The sequence below is a fragment of the Aulonocara stuartgranti genome (assembly GCF_965226115.1).
Source record: "Aulonocara stuartgranti genome assembly, chromosome: 1".
NCBI lineage: Eukaryota > Metazoa > Chordata > Actinopteri > Cichliformes > Cichlidae > Aulonocara > Aulonocara stuartgranti.
In genome coordinates, this window is record NC_138939.1 from 40,505,884 (window position 1) to 40,524,727 (window position 18,844).

General features: G+C 40.2%; 1 protein-coding gene across 1 annotated transcript; it reads right to left on the bottom strand.

Annotated features, from left to right (window-relative positions):
- Window positions 1-41: 41 nt before the first annotated feature.
- plekho2 (pleckstrin homology domain containing, family O member 2) lies at window positions 42-17,828 on the bottom strand. Its single transcript, XM_082530915.1, has 7 exons — window positions 17,317-17,828; window positions 10,933-11,082; window positions 10,585-10,707; window positions 8,028-8,132; window positions 7,827-7,925; window positions 4,421-4,693; window positions 42-4,313 (listed from the first exon to the last, which is right to left on the bottom strand). Exons 1-7 carry the CDS (start codon window positions 17,323-17,325, stop codon window positions 3,015-3,017), a joined length of 2,058 nt encoding a protein of 685 aa, XP_082387041.1. The 5' UTR covers window positions 17,326-17,828; the 3' UTR covers window positions 42-3,014.
- Window positions 17,829-18,844: the final 1,016 nt, after the last annotated feature.

Sequence of the window (18,844 nt, forward strand, 5' to 3'; positions counted from 1 at the left end):
TGCTTCAAATGGTTTGTAAGACTGAAGACATAACAACAAAAGTAAATCATTTATCTTTATTTAAGCAATAGCAAACTTAATCAAAGAGTACAAAACTTCAGTCGATCTACTGTTATGAAAATATGCTTACATATTCTGGAGGACATAAAAATTACATTTCTACCACTAGAAAAACCCGGAAGATTCTTCATTAATAATCAGTTCAACATTCAGACAGGGGAGAATGATGCACATACCCCCCATACAAAAGACAAGTATTAGAGAATAGTAATAGGCATTAGTGAGAGCTGCTCTAAGTGCGTTTCTGTGCAATATACAGTACATTAATGAAATGATATTACTAATGATAAAAAAACCCTGTAAAGTAAAAATATTCCTTTATTTGCTTTATCAATGTTAAGAGTCTGAACAGATCCTTACCTACACCGTACATCTTCACCTTCACCAGTGACAAACACCATGAAGGCGGTGATTAAAGTATAATTTCTCTAATAGCAACTTGTCAGCAAAAACTTCCCAATGAAAAGGAGAGAAAAAAGCTTCTGAGGTTCACAAATGATTAGAAATGCTTTTAGGCATTAACAGAAGTGCTTATTTGTAGCTGTATATATTTAACCTATATTTATATATTATATATTTAACCTCTTAGGACCTGGCGTCCACATATGTGGTCATCACATTTTGGGTTGTCTAGACCAAAATACTAAATTTTGCTCTACAAGGGCCTGATATCCACTCACGAGGACGTCATCCTCCCACTGTTCTATCGAAATTTAAAACGGATGTCCTCATATGTGGATCAGGTAAAAAAAGAAATCAGGTAATTCTTTGTTTTTACATTCATCAGGTCCCAATGAACCCAAATAGCAAAGAGAAATTAAAAATGCTGCCATGAAAGAGTTCGGGTCTTAGGAGGCTAAAGCATTGATTCATCGATACTTTGTTAGTCCTCACAGCTCAGGTGAACAGAACCTTCAAAGACCTGCTGTGTACCAACACTTCTCCTGGATTTGAAACATTGATCCGTCTAGAAGAGCTCACAACATAAGAGATGACTAAAGCCAGATGCTATGCTTCCAGTTTTTTTTTTTACATAAATCCCTTTGGATAGCAAGAAAATTACCTTAAGAAACATTAAAGGTGTTAAGGCACACAGACAAATCTGTGCGTAGCAAGAGTTCACACACAAATCCATGATTTATCAATATTTTCGTACCTGAATTTGTTTGCACTGTAGAAACAAATGAAGAAGTACCATGTGTACAAACAAACACAAATGGCTGCCGAAGGACATTTAATGAAATGAATACTACTATAACTAAAGCTACTATTAATAGTATTAAGAATTGTTATCATTATTATTATTGTTGTTGTTGCTTTCATGTAATATTAACAGTTTTACAAAACACAACATGCTCAGTTACAATTAAATAAAAAAGTAAATCGTATGCAAAGAAAACAAAATACTAAATTGAAACATTTTTAATTGCAACATATTCCAGTATTTCTTTGATCTTTTTTTGTCTTTTATCAGTTTATCCTCCCTAAAATTATCTTATTGTTCATTTTAAAAAAAAAGACTTCTATCACTTGCGGTCTAATTTTTTTGTTCGTTCATACAGTCAGTTTTGTCACGTGGAGCCGACAGACTTTCCAGCTGCTTATACTCTGTCGGGTCTTTTTACATCAGTTTCAAACTTTTTTTACTTGAGTCACAGTGAGTGTGTCTCTGCCTTAGCGGTGCAGGCTGCTGCCTCATGACATTACTGCATTTTCCACTTCACCTCCAGGTAAACTAATTTATTTATACAGGGAAATTGAGGAGTGGCTGTATGTTTTATGCATATTGCACACGGCAAGCATGAGCGTGCTGATTTAGAGTCTGATTGACTACCAAAAGTAAATCATTTATCAAACACGTGCAAGAACAAAATCAGCCAGTGCATTTGTTGCATAGGGTAAGGCTGTTCCCACGCACATATTAGTAATGAGGGCCATTATTTTGTATCTACAAAAGAAAACACAGTAGTAAAAAAAATACAGTAACACATTACTTTCCGCTGCAGAAAAACATCCATTAGAAATAATTCCACAAAAAGTTCCAAGTGCAGCAAAACCATCGACAATAACACAGTTTTGTCCATCAGACTATTCCAGCCATTCATTCAAACCCTCTTTAATACTGTTGCACACCACAGCGCATTTAAAAAGCATAACGCTCAAAAACCTTAAAAGCACTTTGAGGTGACTGTTGTTGTGATTTTCTATATACAGTACTGTGCAAAAGTGTTAGGCAGGTGTGAAAAACTGTTATAAAGAACGTTTTCAGAAATATAAATGCTTGTTTATTGAACCCAAATGTATTCTGCAGCAGGACAACAACCCCAAACACGCAGCCACAGTCATTAAGAACAAGTACTGGAAGTGATGCTCTGGCCCCCACAGAGCCCTGATCCCAGCATCATTGAGTGTGTCTGGGATTACATGAAGAGACAGAAGGATGTGAGGAAGCCTGCATCCACAGATCTGTGGTTAACAACCGACCAGCCGAGTTCCTTCAAAAACTCTGCAAGTGTACCTAGAAGAATTGATGCTGTTTTGAAGGCAAAGGGTGGTCACACCAAATACTGACTAGATTTAGATTTCTCTTTTGTTCCTTCACTTCATTTTGTTGACTGATGAAAATAAATGATAAACACTTCCATTTTTCAAAGCATTCTTTGTTTATAGCATTTTTTCCTCACCTGCCTAAAACCTTTGCACAGTACTGTAAATAAAGTTGAACTGAATTGAATCCAGTACAGTGTCCAGGTCAGGCCTGCACACCATGATCATACAGAGTGAATAAGCTCATCATAAACGACCATCTGTGATGATACAGAATACCACTGGCCCTTCACTTTTAGGCAAATTGTATTTAGTGGGGTCTTTTTACATTTTCCATGATGTGACTGCACTATCACTGTCTAGGTAAAGGGTTTATCAGTTGGTCAATTTCAGTCAGTGTGTGACGTTCACCAACTCTTCCTTTTGCTTCCGTTTGTTGCAAATTTCAGTTTCTTGACCTCCCTGAGGACGTGGTCTGCCTTCTTCAGCTTCTCCATGGCCTCAGCCAGCAAATCCCCCGGTACATCCTCCTCTTCACTTCCATGGTCCTGGGACACTTTGCTCAAGAGCTTGCTCGTCTTTTCCATCTCTAGAGCCACTTCAGTCTCAAGTTTAATGACATCATCACTAGAACCCCCAGCACTCACAGCTCCACCTCTGCTAGACTCTTTCATCTGATTACAGACATCAGATTCAGACAGCAAATTTCCAATTGAGGCTGACCTGCCCTTGGCTGAGGGCTTGAGAGGAGGGATGGGTTTTATGTTCTTAGAGCTAACCTGAGGCACTGTTGTGACCTGTGCTGGTCTTAAAATAACAGATACCTGAATGCTGTCCTCACTAGCATCCACCACATCCAAAGCAGAATGGCTTCCCCTGAGTGCAGCTGTCGCAGCTACCAATGTGTCTTGACTTCCAGAGCCTTCACTCTCATCATCTGAGTGCTGACCACTGTCTACAGATTTCTCATCTTGCTTTTTTTTCTCCCCGGACAAGTGATAAAGCAGTGGACTCAGGGTAAGGGTCTCAGTGGTTGAGTCATTCAAAGAGGGGACTTCACTCTCGGCCAGTGCGTCTTTTGAATCGACAGAATTGAGTGAGGCAGTATTGTCGGGTCCCTCTTTAGGATTACTCTTAGCCGAGGTGCTCTCTATCCGCTGTATGTCAGGCTCGGCACATTCATCAGGCTTTTTGTTGAATTTTGGATGGGAACTTGGACTCTTTCTCAGTGACTCTGTGGGTATTTGTTCCCCACAGTCAGATACCATCTTTGTGTTGCTGCTAACTGTTTCTTCTGTGCAGTGACTCTCGTGTTTATCATCTTTCACATCAGGTGACGTTTCTTTAGCAATCAGCTGCACTGCCTCATCTGTTTCCACGGCTGTTTCTATAGTCTCCTTCCTACTTTCATCTTCCTTCTCATTATCCTCATTACTAATCCCTTCAACCTGCTGGTCTGTCTCAGAGCCAGAATGGGAGGGCTTCTTCTCCTTGGATGGAGGCATAGGAGGGTGAGAGTGTGGCTTGGACTGTAAAGCATCAACATTACTCACAGAGCTGGGTTTATTGGGAGGCATTGGTGGTGGAGCTGCCTTTTTACTGGCATCAGAACTTGTTTCAGAAATCTTCTCATGTTTTGCCTCTTCTGTAGTTTCTTCAACAGGTGAAGTAGAGAGTTTTGCTTCTTTCGATGGGGGCATTGGTACCTTCAAATAATATAGCAATTATAGCAAGGCCATGATATCCAAACACAAAGACATGCACAAATGTTACAACATTTCACAATTACAATTTTTAGAAAATTTTGACATACCTTTTTCTCTGAACCATCATTCTTTTGAGGTTCATCTTCATGTGCTGTGCTGGGTTTAGCCTCCTTGATAGGCGGCATTGGAGGTTTGATGACCTTTTTTTGGGGACTGACGTCTGGATCTGGCTGAGCTTCCTCCTCGGTAATTGACACCAACTGTTTCTCTTTGGAGGTCTCACTGCCATCAACATTGGCATAATGTGCTCCATTAGGCATTACGGCATCTTCAAGATCAAGATCCAAGCGCAGGATTCCATCAGATGACACATCAGCTACCTAGAAGAAAAATATACGATTAAATGACACAGAGCACACGGACAGGAAAGAACTGAGTAGAGTTCACCTAAGGGTGAAGCTCAGGAAATTTAAGGAACCTACGGGAACAAGATCAAGGCCAAACTAGAATACCAAGGATTTGTGGAGTAGTGCAAATTAAATCAGTAGGTTCAAGGTGAGAGACAAGCAGTGGGCAAATAAGCTAAAAGTTTCCTTATGATAATCTGTTTACAAGCCTCTGCTGCCTCCTCCATCACACACCCTTGCCTTCACAGACCATCACTACCCTCACTGGGTTTGCTATTCTCCTTTCACCCCATGTGAACTCTGTGAATTAGACTCCACCCCCTTATCTGATAAACAGTCCCTGCTTGATCGTGATAGCTGACACAGCGGTATTCTAGGGACCTGTACTGCTAGCCAACACGTTTAGAACCTGAGTGTCAAACAGGAGAATATACCAGTGTTTCAGATAACATTCACCTCATGGAGGAAGCTGTACTGCAGAATGTTGCTCAATTTGAGAACTATTTGCCGTATCGTACGATATCATCCACATACATAAACTAAGATTTACAAATGTGTACAGTGATTTGTGTCTAACTTTAATCATTTTGGGGGCAGATTTCAGCACTCTTTCTTGTGTCTTCTTGTCAGAATGGTCTCCACTACACAATAATAAACAGAAGTCAGCACAGCTGCACCAAAACCATGCTGCGTCAACCTCATTATTAAAACAAAACAAACAAACAAACAAAAACAGCTGTTGATGGCCTCATGAGATATGCAGACCAACACTGTGAGTTGATGATGCAATCATCTTCATGATGCAGAGACCTTACTTTCATGTAGAATAGAATAGAAAAAAGTAGAAAAGCCCACAAACAAACAACAACTGAATGCTGCAGTAAAGGCCTGCAGAGCATTAAAAAGGAGGAAACCAGCATCTGGTGATGTCCACGAGTTTAAGACTTCAGGCTGTCATTGCCAGCAAAGGGTTTTCAGCCAAGTATGAGAAATGAACATTTTATTTTCAGTTAGCTAATTTTTCCAATTACCTTTGAGCCCCTGAAATGAATAGGTTGTCTTAAAAATGCTTTAGTTCTTCACATTTTGATGCAATCTTTTTGTTTAACCTGCTGAGTTAAAGTTGGAAGTCTGAACTTCAATTGTATTTCTTTCACTTAAAATTCATTGTGGTAAAAAATGTCTTAGCCTTTTTAATTATTATTGTAATGAGGGCATAAATCAGAGGCAAGCTTTAGGAAAAGCAGTACACTAATTATTTTTTGACTCAGTCTTGTAGACATCCAGAGTTTCAGGAAACAAATTCATCAATACGTCATCAATGCCAGTCAAGTAACAAAATTGTAGGCCAACAAACTGACCTTATTTATTTATTTTCACTTTTTTAGTTCACAGATCGAGATTCAACCCAGAACCAGGAAATGGAGAGGATTATGGGTTATGGGCCTGGATCCGTTCATAGTGGCTTATTTTGTTCTGGGATGATCTGTTAAAAAACGTCATCCTTCCAAAACTGTCCTGAAATATGTCAAATCTAGATGATCAGTTTACAAACAGCTCTATAAAAGCCAAGGCACTTGTGACATATTTGCCTTTTTCTGAGGAAACCTTACATTCAAAAAACTTTTTTTTAGTTAAATGTGAAACAGCAACTATCAGTGAAGACTGACATCAGATCAAATCATCAATACTCACACTGGGAACATTAAAGTTTTTCTGATCTCAAACATTTAATTTAATAATGGCAGAAACAATTGAATTCTTTATTATTGGAATTATAGAAAAAATGAAATGTTCATAAATAAGTGCAGAAAAACCTTTTATTGAATAAATCTGAGCAGAGGGTGGATCCACCTCTTGTCTGTTGCTCTCACAGGTCCATCAGCAAACTGTCTAATCTGTTCCTTCACACCTTTTCTCTTATATACATTATGTACATTTTGAATAAATACATTCAAAATGAATGTAAAATTAGGATTCAGCTTCATCTAATGAAAGTTCAAGCTGGCTGCATGATGATCGTGGATATAATAAAATGATACGTATTATGTCAGACTCATTCTGTCTGTGATGATGACAAAGTTGCCCAAGCTGATTAAAATGACTCTTTTTATATCGTGGTAAGCACTGAAACTTGTTCATATTCCTTAGATCACATGACCTTAAAACTCACTTTTTGTTTACATGTTGCCATGGTGAATGATAATCACACCTAACTCATGCTTAACATCCTCGGAGCTAATTGAACTTGCTCTGATTGGCTGTTTTGGAACAGGAAACTCTGTGTTTTGCCAATGTCAGAGTTAATTAACTCAGAACATGCTTACAGAAACAGGAGCCTGCTTTTCTACCCCACCATGTAAGCCTCAGTAATTTCCATCCACTATCTGCGCTTCCTGTGATATGCAATGCAACCTGCCAGTTCTTCAGTGACATTCGGTAGAGTCATTTCCTTTCTTGCATAAGTACTGTGCCTTGTTGGAGATTGTTGGAGTCGCTCCTTTTTAGGTACTAAATTATTATCAGAGGGTGATACGTTGCTCTTACTCTCAGACATGGCTGGGCTTGTGTTATTGTTGCACAAGCAATGACATTGTGACAATATAAGTAAAATTGATATTGTGAAAAATTTATAACAATATTATCACAGGCATTATTATATGGCACAGCTGCAGTCAAAGCCCCTTACTACCATAAATGGTCAATATGATATCAAATTTAAATAATATAAATCTATCTAAAACCACAGTGACTCACTATTCTAACTCACTGCGGTTGGCAGCTTATTTTTAATGTACTGGGCCCAAACAAATAGCCTTTCTATTAGAATATAGCATCCAGTGGCATACAGCATGGACATTTTTGATTTTAAATAACAGGTAAATCCTGGCGTTACTAATCACATTCATTCTGGCTCTGCATCTTAACACAACACAACCTTAGTAATGTAGTTACGTTGATTAGTTACGATGTGGGTTTCATGTCAGTTAATACAAATCAATCAAAGACCCAGGTAACCACGGAAGCAAAGTTTGTATTAAGAGCAAATTAAAACAAAAGACACGTTACAACAATACTACAAGCACTATTTCAATTTGACACGCACCTCTTTCATGTGTATCCTGGTCGGTGGACGCCGGTTGCGGTTCCCTTTGGGTCTTGTTCGAGTAACGTGCTCTAAGTTGCTGCTTTGATCAATCTTCACCTGTGAAAATAAGAAATAATTTGAGTTTTAAAACTACATGCTTATTAAAACCGAGACAAAGACAAGATTTAAGATAAATTTATGGCTCTATCGCATGTTTACCTCATCAAAAATTTTATTCTTTGCTCGATTAATGCCATCACTGAGGGCTTTAATCCAAGCCTCCTTGTCCTCCACTGTCTGAGCCTGGAATTTAACATCATGGACCTGTGAATGAATGAAGCAGACAATAGTCAACTCAAACTAAGGTAGATAATCGAACTGCGACACAATAACAGGAGTATTGACAGTTTTTTCTTCTATTTTTAAAAACTGTGCTCATTATTGTGTTTTTTTTAAGAATAAGAAATAATCTATTTAGGCCACAGGCCCTTACGTAGGAATTCTGGTTGTGCTTACTGACCATGAACCGATTTTATGTGGTACATGGCGCTCAAAAATCTGTCAAAAAATGTTTTAGTACGACTTTACTAAGCTACGAAGCCGCACTACTTGATGGATTGTTGGAGCATTACGTCAGGAGCCTCACGGAGTCATCTGGGTCCAAAACTCCGTCAGCTTCTGTCTAAAAACTGAATTCTTTCATCTTTAATAAAATGATCAGCGTTGCTGCTTTACCAGGTGTAACTATTAAGTTTAACATCCAGGCATCCATGAAAACAGAATTTATTAAATTTAATGGAGTTAGAAGTTAACAGGAAGTTAGCTCGCTAGTTTCCACCTAAGCATGATATAGCACGTTCTGACTGAGAGATTTATGAAAGAATTAAAACGTACAGCTCTGCTATCACTTCCAACATAAATGAAGACAGAAAACTAAACAGCAGTGACGTTTGTAGGGTTACTGAAGTTGGGCTAGCTGCTATATAATGATGTGCTACGTGACCGCTAGCGACACAGCTATGTTAGCATAACATAAACAGTGAAGCTGGAGGATGAACACTAACTTTTTTTCCACTCGATAAAAGTTAACGTGAGGGATTCTGGTGGTCAGGGACAAATGCAATCGCATGGCAGGATGCTGTAAACGGACCAAACCTCAGTCAGGAGAACAACTGAGATAATCCATCCACAATACGAGGTTAGTCATTAATATACTGCAACAACATGGAACTAGAGCAGCTGCGAGACAATTCAACATTAATGAATCAATGTTACAGAAGTGGAGGAAGCAAGAAGAATGACTGAGTAAAGTTTGACTTATCAATTTATCTGTTTCGCTTAATGCGCCTTATAATCCGGTGCGCCTTGTCATCCGAAAAATACGGTAGGTTTAATAAACATGTGCAGATCAGGAAAAGAACTCTAACTTCTCTAACTCCCAAAGGTTTTATTAGAAAATAGGAAATTTCCTGTAGGGAGTATGACTGTTGATGCTCGTCCCGTGACACTATGTCTGAGAACTGTGAAACACCAAAAACTACCTGCAGCCTCAACTGTCATTCCTCTCGTCTGCCGGCTACCTTGATTTTCAGCCACTTATCACATTTGCCAGCGTCTAAGCAGTCCTTGATATCATTTTCCTGTCATATTCCTTCATCATTTATCAAATCAGCCTTTGGAGAACTGGATGCAGCTTCCACCATATCATTCTGAGCCATTTGTGACAGCACTGGTAACCGTGACCCGCTGTTCATTCGCATCACTGGCTGCAGGCTATCCGGTTGTTCAGTCTGACGTCACTAGCCGTGTCTGGGCCTAAACTCCGCTGCAGGTCCATATATCAAACGATCACTATGGCATTACTGAGAGTTGAAAAACTGTCTAAAGTCTTTCATCTTTAATAAAATGATCAGCGTTCTGCTCTACCAGGTGTAACAATTGAGTTTAACATCCAGGCATCCATGAAAACGGAATTTATGACATTTAACGGAGTTAGAAGTTAGCAGGGAGTTAGCTCGCTAGCTTCTATCTAAATACAATATAGCATGTCCTGACTGCGGGGTTTGGAAACAAATTAAAACGTACAGCTCTGCTATCACTTCCAACATAAATGAAGACAGAAAACTAAACAGCAGGGACGTTTGTAGGGTTACTGAAGTTGGGCTAGCTGGTATATAATGATGTGCTACGTGACTGCTAGCGACACAGCTATGTTAGCATAATATAAACAAGCTAACTTTTTTTCCACTCGATAAAAGTTAACGTGAGTGTTCTGGGTGGTCAGGAACAAATGTAATCGCATGGCAGGATGCTGTAAAAGGACCAAACTTCAGCCAGGAGAACAACTGAGATAATCCATCCACAATACGAGGTTAGTCATTCATATACTGCTGCATGGGCTGGGCTGTAGTTACATCCTAAGGTTTTAAAAACTGAGCTTAAATAAATGATTAGCGGTAATAAAAGCCGAGGGAGGTCAACAGTGATCACTGACTGTTTTAGGAGCTGTTTGAGATCAAATAGAAGAAAATACATAACATTAAACATGTTAACAACACAAAAGCCATATTAAACGCAGACTACTTTAGACCCAGAAGTAGGATTCGTCACGTCATCACTGAACAACCGGATTGCTCACCAGCATCACTGCAACCAGCACCACTAATCTGAGCCTGCTGCTTACCTGCACCACGATCTACAACGTGTTCTTTGTGCAGGCAGGACAAATGTTTGTGACAGGGACAGAAAGAGATAGAGAGACAGACTCTTCTCTCACCTTATTTGTGGACTTTGCCGATCGTATGAGTATAAGTCTTTGCTTCTTCGTGAAGGGGCTCTTTAATTCATGACATTTGTCATAGTTTTCCAGGTCAAGCCTCTCCAAGCAGTTCTGTAGGTCCTGCAACACAAATGACTGATATTTGAAAATTTGTGTGTATAATTTAAGGATAAAGCCAACATCATTTTAGCTTATTATCTTATCAAGAAGCAAGAGAGAAATTAGACCATCTACTTGATTATCTGATGTTAAATAAAAGTTAACAGCTGCAAGACTACAAGAATTAAATGGCAATATTGATATAAGTTCATATTCTCACACCCGATGTATTGAAACTTTATATACCTCATTTTCATACACCACAATCTCTGTCTTCTCCACCTGGATGTAGCGGTCTTTATAGCTTGCCAGCAGTCTGCCATAGCCCTTCTTCAACCAGCCAGCCTTACTCAGGAACTTAGGCTCTTTCTGGAGGGCTGGGTCCTCTTTTGCACCCTGTATTGATACAGAGGAAGGAAGTCACACTCAGTACACACCAGCATACTTACAGGATGCAGACAATTATATTCACTTTCATTTTATCACTGCTCTAAATGACGGTCGTACAATATACCTGTACAGGAAAAGAACAGAGGTGTTGATTCTCTTCTGCACATTTTCACCAACGTGGAATCCAAATTTATGAGCAACTAAAGTGATTTATTAGCATGAGCACATATTAAAGGTTATATCAAGTAGTGTTACTGTCATTTGTCACCCACAGCCCACAGAAACTGTCAAGATACTGAAGCCTGGATGTGTCAATGTGATAAAAGTGCTGTTTTTCCTGGAGTTTTGTAGAGTCCTCATTTTCCTCTGCGTCGTCGATTCTGTCACTAGTTAGTAAACATAAACTAATATGTCTATCAGCTGCAACCAACCAATCACATGGCGTCACGTTCAATGACAGAAGATGGCTCTAAACATGTTTTTAAAACTTTATGTACTTATTTCTTAAATCCAACTTTTACATCTATGTCGGTTTTTGAGAGCAGGGCTCTCCTCATATATCAGCACCTATGTGGTGACATCGTCTGAGTGGCAACAACTACCATCCAGGAGAATACTGCGGCAGCTTTCTGGATGGGCTCCTACAAGTGACGTCACAAAGGACACTCCAGTCATTATTAGAGGCACAAGAGTCGTCAAACAACAGTGTGCAGTGCACCGAATTTGGATTATTCCAGGCAACTGAGTCATACCACTGAGGATATCACCCTCACCAAGGAGGTTTTGTTTTTGGTAGCATTTGTATGTCATTCTGAATGTTAACAGGATCGCTTTGACCTCTCCTGATAATAATGTTATATAGAGCTATATAAAAAATGTGTTTGTATGGACATTTGGGAAATGACACTGGAAAATGGGAATCTAAATATCACATTATAGTTTGCATCCAATATCATATTTGACCTCTGACCTCACTTTTACATTTCACATCTGCCTTTCTCTCAAGTTGATACAGATGTATAACAGATTGTGAGAGCAGCTGAGAAGATCATTGGAGCCTCTCTTCCCCCCACCACAGACACCTGGAGCACCCGCTGCATCCACAAAACCTCACTGTCAGACTGCGAAACAGTTTCTTTCCCAAGCCGTCAGACTCCTGAACACTCGGTGACTGGACTGACACACACACACCTTTATACACAAAGTGACTTTTTGCACAATGCTCAGTCTTTTGCACATTTCTATTGCACTGCTGTGCCTGCACTGTCTTGTGTCTGTATCATTCTGTTCTGTTGGCTGTTGCACTGTCTTTGTTTTGGTTTTTTGCAACTTTTGCACATTGCCCTTTGCGTGTTGTTTGTCTGTTATATGTCATTTGTAGCACCAAGCTCTTGGAGGAATGTTGTCTCGTTTCACTGTGTACTGGACAGTTCTTAAGAACAAACCTTTGGTTTCAAGTGAGACTGCTTGCAGACGTGCAGACCTTTAACATCTGCTGTCAGGTGTCTTCCTATACAGACTGCTGAGACAATACTAGCGCTAAAAACTGTGTAATCTCCAGTGTGAGGAAGAAACTATGGGTCATTATGTGATATTTAAGTCAAAGTCAGACTCAACTTAGACATAGATTGGTTGAGTTGTAGATAAGTAGATGGCTGATTTGACCACAGACTGTGGTGAAATTAGCAACTACTGCAAACTCAAAAATAAAACCTGCTGGTGTATGTAAGGTGAAATACCTCAACGCTGCTGTCACTTTGCTGTTAACTTCCTCTGTGCATGGTTTTTTCTGGCTTTAAAAACCTGTGTGCTGTTGCTCATGCTTTGGGTATTACACAGCAACACGGCACAGAATTCAGTGGATCAGCTGTGGTCTGGCACACCGTGCAGCTTTCTAAGTCGGAAATGATATCCAACCTATCCATTCCTATTCAATCCCATGTTGAAAATGCCAATATTTTTGAATGTGGAGCCTTGTGATAAATCTGATCCTAGTTTTTAAGCCAATTTTTAAGGTGCTTCTGAATGTAGAGTGCAGGTAGATGACATTCAATGTTTAAACTTTGAGCAATAATGTTTAACCCTCCTGCCATCCTTTAAAAAACTCACACCCATCACCCTAGGGACCATTCTCAGCCACGCCATAAAAAGACCATATATCCATATTTTATTCCACTTTAAATTAGCCAACCTTGTAAAACTACTTCTCCCTGAAATATTCATGTAAAGTTTTAATTATATTTTCGTTGTTTTAACCCTTCAAATCCCAGTGTTATTACATGAGCGCCCTGTGTTATAAGCCCCAAAAACCAAAAAACGAAACTAAATATTTCCACAAAAAAACAGTTGAAGTAATATGTGATTGTCATTATAAGTAGGCCTTTAGATGGACCAAAGATTGGCACCAACATACATTTTGACCTGCCATTATTTTTTTTGCATTTTTTTTGCAATTTAAAAATTAAAACTTCAAGGCCCTGAGTCTTCATTGACATCCAAGAAAAGAAGAAAAAATAAAATCATATGATGATAATTTGGGGTTGAAAAATAGCGTTTATAATGGAAGTCAATGGGCAGAAAATGGTCCCCAGGGTGATGGGTGTGGGGATTTCTGCTGCTCAGCCATTTTAGGCTGATTTAAGGAATTCACACTGGAATATTAACATTGACAGGTAAAAACTATCCTGTGGCAAGTTTGGTTATATTCCACTGAACACAGTGGAAATGGCAGCCATTTAACACATAGCAGTGGCACAAAAAGGTCCCAAGAAGGCAGGAAGGTTAAATACTGCTGAGCAACATTTTGTTCATGGAAATGTTTGGTCAGTTTAAACCGTGATCCTCTTCCAACTGCAAATAATCTAAGATTTCTTATTATGGGTTAGGCTAAGTGGGAGCACTCTTAAGCACTTTTACTGTAACTCAGAGTATCTCTTATCTTAGTGAAGAGCACCGCAGCAGCAAATGAAGGGTAAAAGGGCAAAACTGAAAAGCTAGCTTTCAAAATAAAGTGATAGCACAACTAGAATAGTCATTGGTGCTCCTGGATGGAATTACTGTGTAGGGCTGATCAAACCCTTGGAACACAGAAAGGTTTCCATTACTCAAGCCTGAGCCGACTGCTGCAGCTCTGCACTATGATATCAGATGGTAAGTTACAAAGTTCCAATTTTGGACTTAGACAGGAAGTCAGACGCGAAACAATGTTTTACCTAAAACTGCCCACACATGCTTGTGATCTATTACCTCTCCTATCTGTGGTGTTGTGGTTGCTGCAAAAATGGATCAACACCTACCTACCATTGCTCTGTTAAAAAAACATGCAGGGATAAATTATAGTACAGTTACAAAGTGACAAGATACTAAGCAAAGGTATCTCATGCAAGTTGGGTCTTAGAAGAGGATTAGAAAACAGAGTAGGTGCTTTTGTGGAAGTGGTACTTTAAGTTTAGGGTGTATCTGGCATTCATTCCCAGTTTAAGTCTCAGCGTAACTCACACTTTAACCCCCGACAGGCTGGAAGAAGACAGCAGGGTTAAGTGGGGGGGTTTTTTTGTTTGGTTTTTTTTTTGGAGAGGGGGGGGGGTCAGAACATATTGTTAGCAAGTCAATTAGCCAGTCAGTATGAGTACCTACCACATGTCTGAAGTTTAAAAAGGTGCAGCTTCACTGTTTAAGCCTTAGTAGGTTCCACACACAACTGTAGAGTGAATAACACTATCAGTGTTATCAGAAATCAGTGTAGCACTATTATTCAATAAGTCAACTTATTGTATAAAATTGCAGTCCATTCTAGATTTAAACCTAATTTATAGGCCTACATATATATATATAACATATATATATATGTGTACATATAACACCACAGACCACAGTGGTGTCCTAAAGTTTTGATAGCAACTGACCTCACAAAAATTTCCACTTTGTGGTCCTTACTCTTTAGTCAGTGTTTGCAAAGCAGCATCTCTCTTTATTTCTAGTGAAAACTGAGTCAACTTTCTATGGTAAAGAGCCACAAAACTCTGCAGAACAGCTGATATTCTGTAGGCCAAAGAAGTAAAAGATGATGGGGACAACACCTTTTTTAGAACACTCTTGCAGCCGTGACACATAGCACATTAACACCCACAGTCTTGTGTTTATAATAAAGTGTCATGCTATATTAGTGCACACAGTTCTTCATTATGAATTCCCAAATGTAAATAGTAAAAAAAAAAATGTACTGCTTCTCATTAGCATTACAAATGTATTTTTCATATTGAATACAGGGGATGAAAACTACTGAAATGCACTCTGGACTCACTGTTCTCCAAACAAAGATTAGCGCAACCAAAAGCACCAGTCCAACACCTCCTGTTATAGCATTTATCTGCCAGTACACTGGCTGTGTTTATGACTGTTAATGACTTACATATCATTGAGACTCATAGTTATGAATCGGGCCTCTTTTTTGTATGCATCAGTGTCGGCTAGCTGCCACTCGTAGTATTAAATATTCCTTACATTTTATTACAATTAAACTTACACAATATGAGATCCTTGATGTCCTGGTATGTTTTGTGCTGGTGTTTTAAAAGAGGTTTATGCCCTTCTTGATATGGAAACAGCATATTGTCCATTGCTTACTATGAAAGGTGGACCCAAAGTATGATGGTGTGCAGACATTCATCCATTGTAGGGAAGAAAGCTTGACTGTGATGATGAGAGAGAGCTGTTTTCTGCCCGACAACAATGTGAGTTTCTTTTCTTTTCTCTGACGAGGTCAGAGAGGAATGGAGAGTGTAGATGACTCAGAGCCAAGGCGATTGGTCATCACAGAAGGGCTGTGACGCTTTCTGGGTGCAAGTTTAAGAAAATAGGTGAGCAGGGAAGTGCAAATTAAAAATACAGAAACACAGTCACATGGTGGGACTCTCCAGGCATAAACATGCCCATGTACTCGTTTCAGTTCTGCTTTACATGCAGATCACAGAGTGACCCGCTGATGAGCTAGAGACAACCTTTAGTGAAGCTAGCCCACACAGTGAAAATGTAGGACTCAAATCTTACTGATCTCTGACACATTCTTAAATCTTCCAGCAGTTCTACTTCAGGCAGTTTCTATGGCGTCTTCCTCAGTGAACCCGAGCCAAGCTGGATGTGACGATCGCCACAGAGTCACACTGATGTTTTCAAATGCATTAACTGATTTCACCATCAGCACTGCAAATTCCAGACTGAACAGATTGCAAAAGAGAGGCTGCTGCTTTAATCGTGACACTGTAGACTGAAGGTAGAGAGCAGCTAACAAACAGCATACTTTTGATGAATCCCACTCAAAGGGCGTGGCACCACATGCATTAAGTGTGCACAACAAGTTCCTTACATACAGTAGTTGACATAGTATGTGTCTTTCTGACTTCCCTATTCTGGTAAACTGGCTTCCTCAAAATGCCCAAATGTAACTGAGGTATGCAGGTCATATATAGAATACTGTGACTTGGGTAACTGTGATGTTTTTGAATGAAAAGCGTCAAGTTTTCAGCAGATGACCAGACTATCTGATCCTGAGACTGCGGCCGCAGGTTGTCATAAATCATAACGTACTAAGATAAGAGAGGCCCTCACTAACGCAGCCTTAAAACTCAGAGAACAACTGCCGAACGTACACTTCAGCTACTTTCTTCCGTTTGATTCTATTCTGCCTTTTTATCCTGTTTGTGTAGCCGTGCGAGGCTCGGCATGTCCTGCTGCTGTCCTGCCAGAACCAACCAGGCAGCCAGTGATGAACCGCTAATCGCGTTTACCAGAGTTTCTCTCTGAAAGGCTCCACATTTTCTCTCTGCGCTCTTTCATTAACGCGGTCAGTTTGTGGGTGGAATTAGCCGCCCTGCCCTGGCTGTGGTCCTTCCACCCTGACTCTGTGCTGGAAGGAGCAGATTCCGTGGATCGGTGACGTGGAGACAGGTGAACAGGTGTTTCCAGCCCCAGAACGTTTTCACTGCAGTTGACTGAAGCAGGCAAGCCCGTCTGCTGGAAACGTCACCTAACAACTTGTTGCTTCGCATGACTCTCCCATGAAAAGTGCTCCAGCTTCACTCTTTGGGCCTCAGAAGCTGATCGCGCCTTTGCAAAGTACATTATTCTAACGTCACGGGGTGCTTTGATTCAACGCTTCTGTCAAAAGTGGTGAAACTGTCACAAAACAAAAGCACAACAAGGGCAGGCAGCACACGCAGTAAGACTCAAGGGACTACTCACATCTTCCATGATAAAGACTGGGCTCCGTTATGTGGCTGCTGACTAGCCCAGAATCACTCGACGTCGCCCTTTCTCACCAAAAACGCTTGAGTTGTCGCCTGCGGGCCGGCAGCTGACACATTTCCAGCGCACACGTTAATGAGCAAAAATAAGGAAATAGTCAGTTTATGACAAGGAGGGTCGGCCCGTTTTCCTTTTTTTCTGACAGAAAAAGTTCGAAGAAAAAAAAAGTAGTTTCCGGTTAAAGTCCCTTTACACTCTTGAACTGAAAAATCTGCAAGGAGGAGCAACGCGAGCAGTGTGTGCGCGTGCAGCAGCCACGCATCCTCGCAGCACGCTTGCGTTAAAGTGGACATCTGCGTCTGCGGCCCCGCGTCTGCGTCTGCAGCGGACCAACAAGACCCGCAGCTGCAGCTCCAGCATCCTTTGACAAGCAGACTCACAGCTCGGCCATCACTCCGTGGATGAAACCGCAGGAAACTTTTCCACTGCTTGGCAGACAGCGGGAGGGGGAGGGGTTTGTTGTTTGTTTGTTTACTTTCTTTTCAAAGTCGTTGTACATAATAACTAACATCACAGTGCTGTGACCTAGCATGTTCGCTATAGTCACTACTTCATTCACTCAGCACTTCCTGGTAGGTGTGGCTGTTCCTGTTGGTTTGTGAGGTAATGTTTGAAATCTGTAGCACGCATCTTTCTAATCCGCAATCGAAGTGGTCGCACAAATTCTGAAATAGAATGAAAATAGACGGCGTATCACCCCAACAAAATATAAAGAAAGCAAAGGATTTAGTCATTTATTTAGTTATATTTATTTTAAAAGACATTTTAAGAGTTTTCAGGGAGCAATACCTCAAATGAGGCCAGTGTGGTAAAAAAAAAGTTTTGATGCCAGCTACATCCTTGGAAAAGGTGTGTAATTCCAAAGACAGGGAAAAGAAAAGTCAGTCAATCATAGTGAATTGGCAACAGGTCAGTAAAAAGAACTGGTATAAAAATGCATATGAGTCACTCTGATAGAAATGTGTTAGCCCTGCAACAGACTGTTGAGACCTGCACAGCGTGTACACTTCCTCTTGCCCCATGGTAGCTGGGAAAGGCTGATAAGGATAAGTGAAAGAGAGTGGATATATTTTTATTTCTTCTAGAGTGTGGGGCGAGAGAAGAAGATTGGCAACGAGCTCTACAAGGCAACCCTAACCATGTTTAAAGAGTCTGGCAATCCCACAGGTAGAAGAAGAGGAAGCTCCAGAAACAGCATAATGTGACCTTGATTACACTGTTTTCAGTGCAATCAGAGAAGACTGAGCTAAAGACTGCCACAACAAGGACAACACTAGAGCAGGGCGATATGGCCAAAAATATTTATCACGATATATATTTGAAAATTTGCGATAACGATATAACCGACGATATAATTGATGCGAGACAAAATACAACTCCACAACATTACTAGCGCAAAAAGACAACCTTCCATTTATTTTCACTTAAACAAGAAGCTGGTTTTTGAAAGAAATCTCCGTCCCGG

What these genes read in the sequence shown, in the direction of transcription:
- plekho2 (XM_082530915.1), bottom strand. An exon ending in CGGCAAAGTCCACAAATAAG is followed by an intron (nt 8,133 to 10,584) that starts GTGAGAGAAGAG and finishes ATTCATTCACAG; the next exon opens with GTCCATGATGTTAAATTCCA. An exon ending in ATGATGGTTCAGAGAAAAAG is followed by an intron (nt 4,314 to 4,420) that starts GTATGTCAAAAT and finishes TATTATTTGAAG; the next exon opens with GTACCAATGCCCCCATCGAA.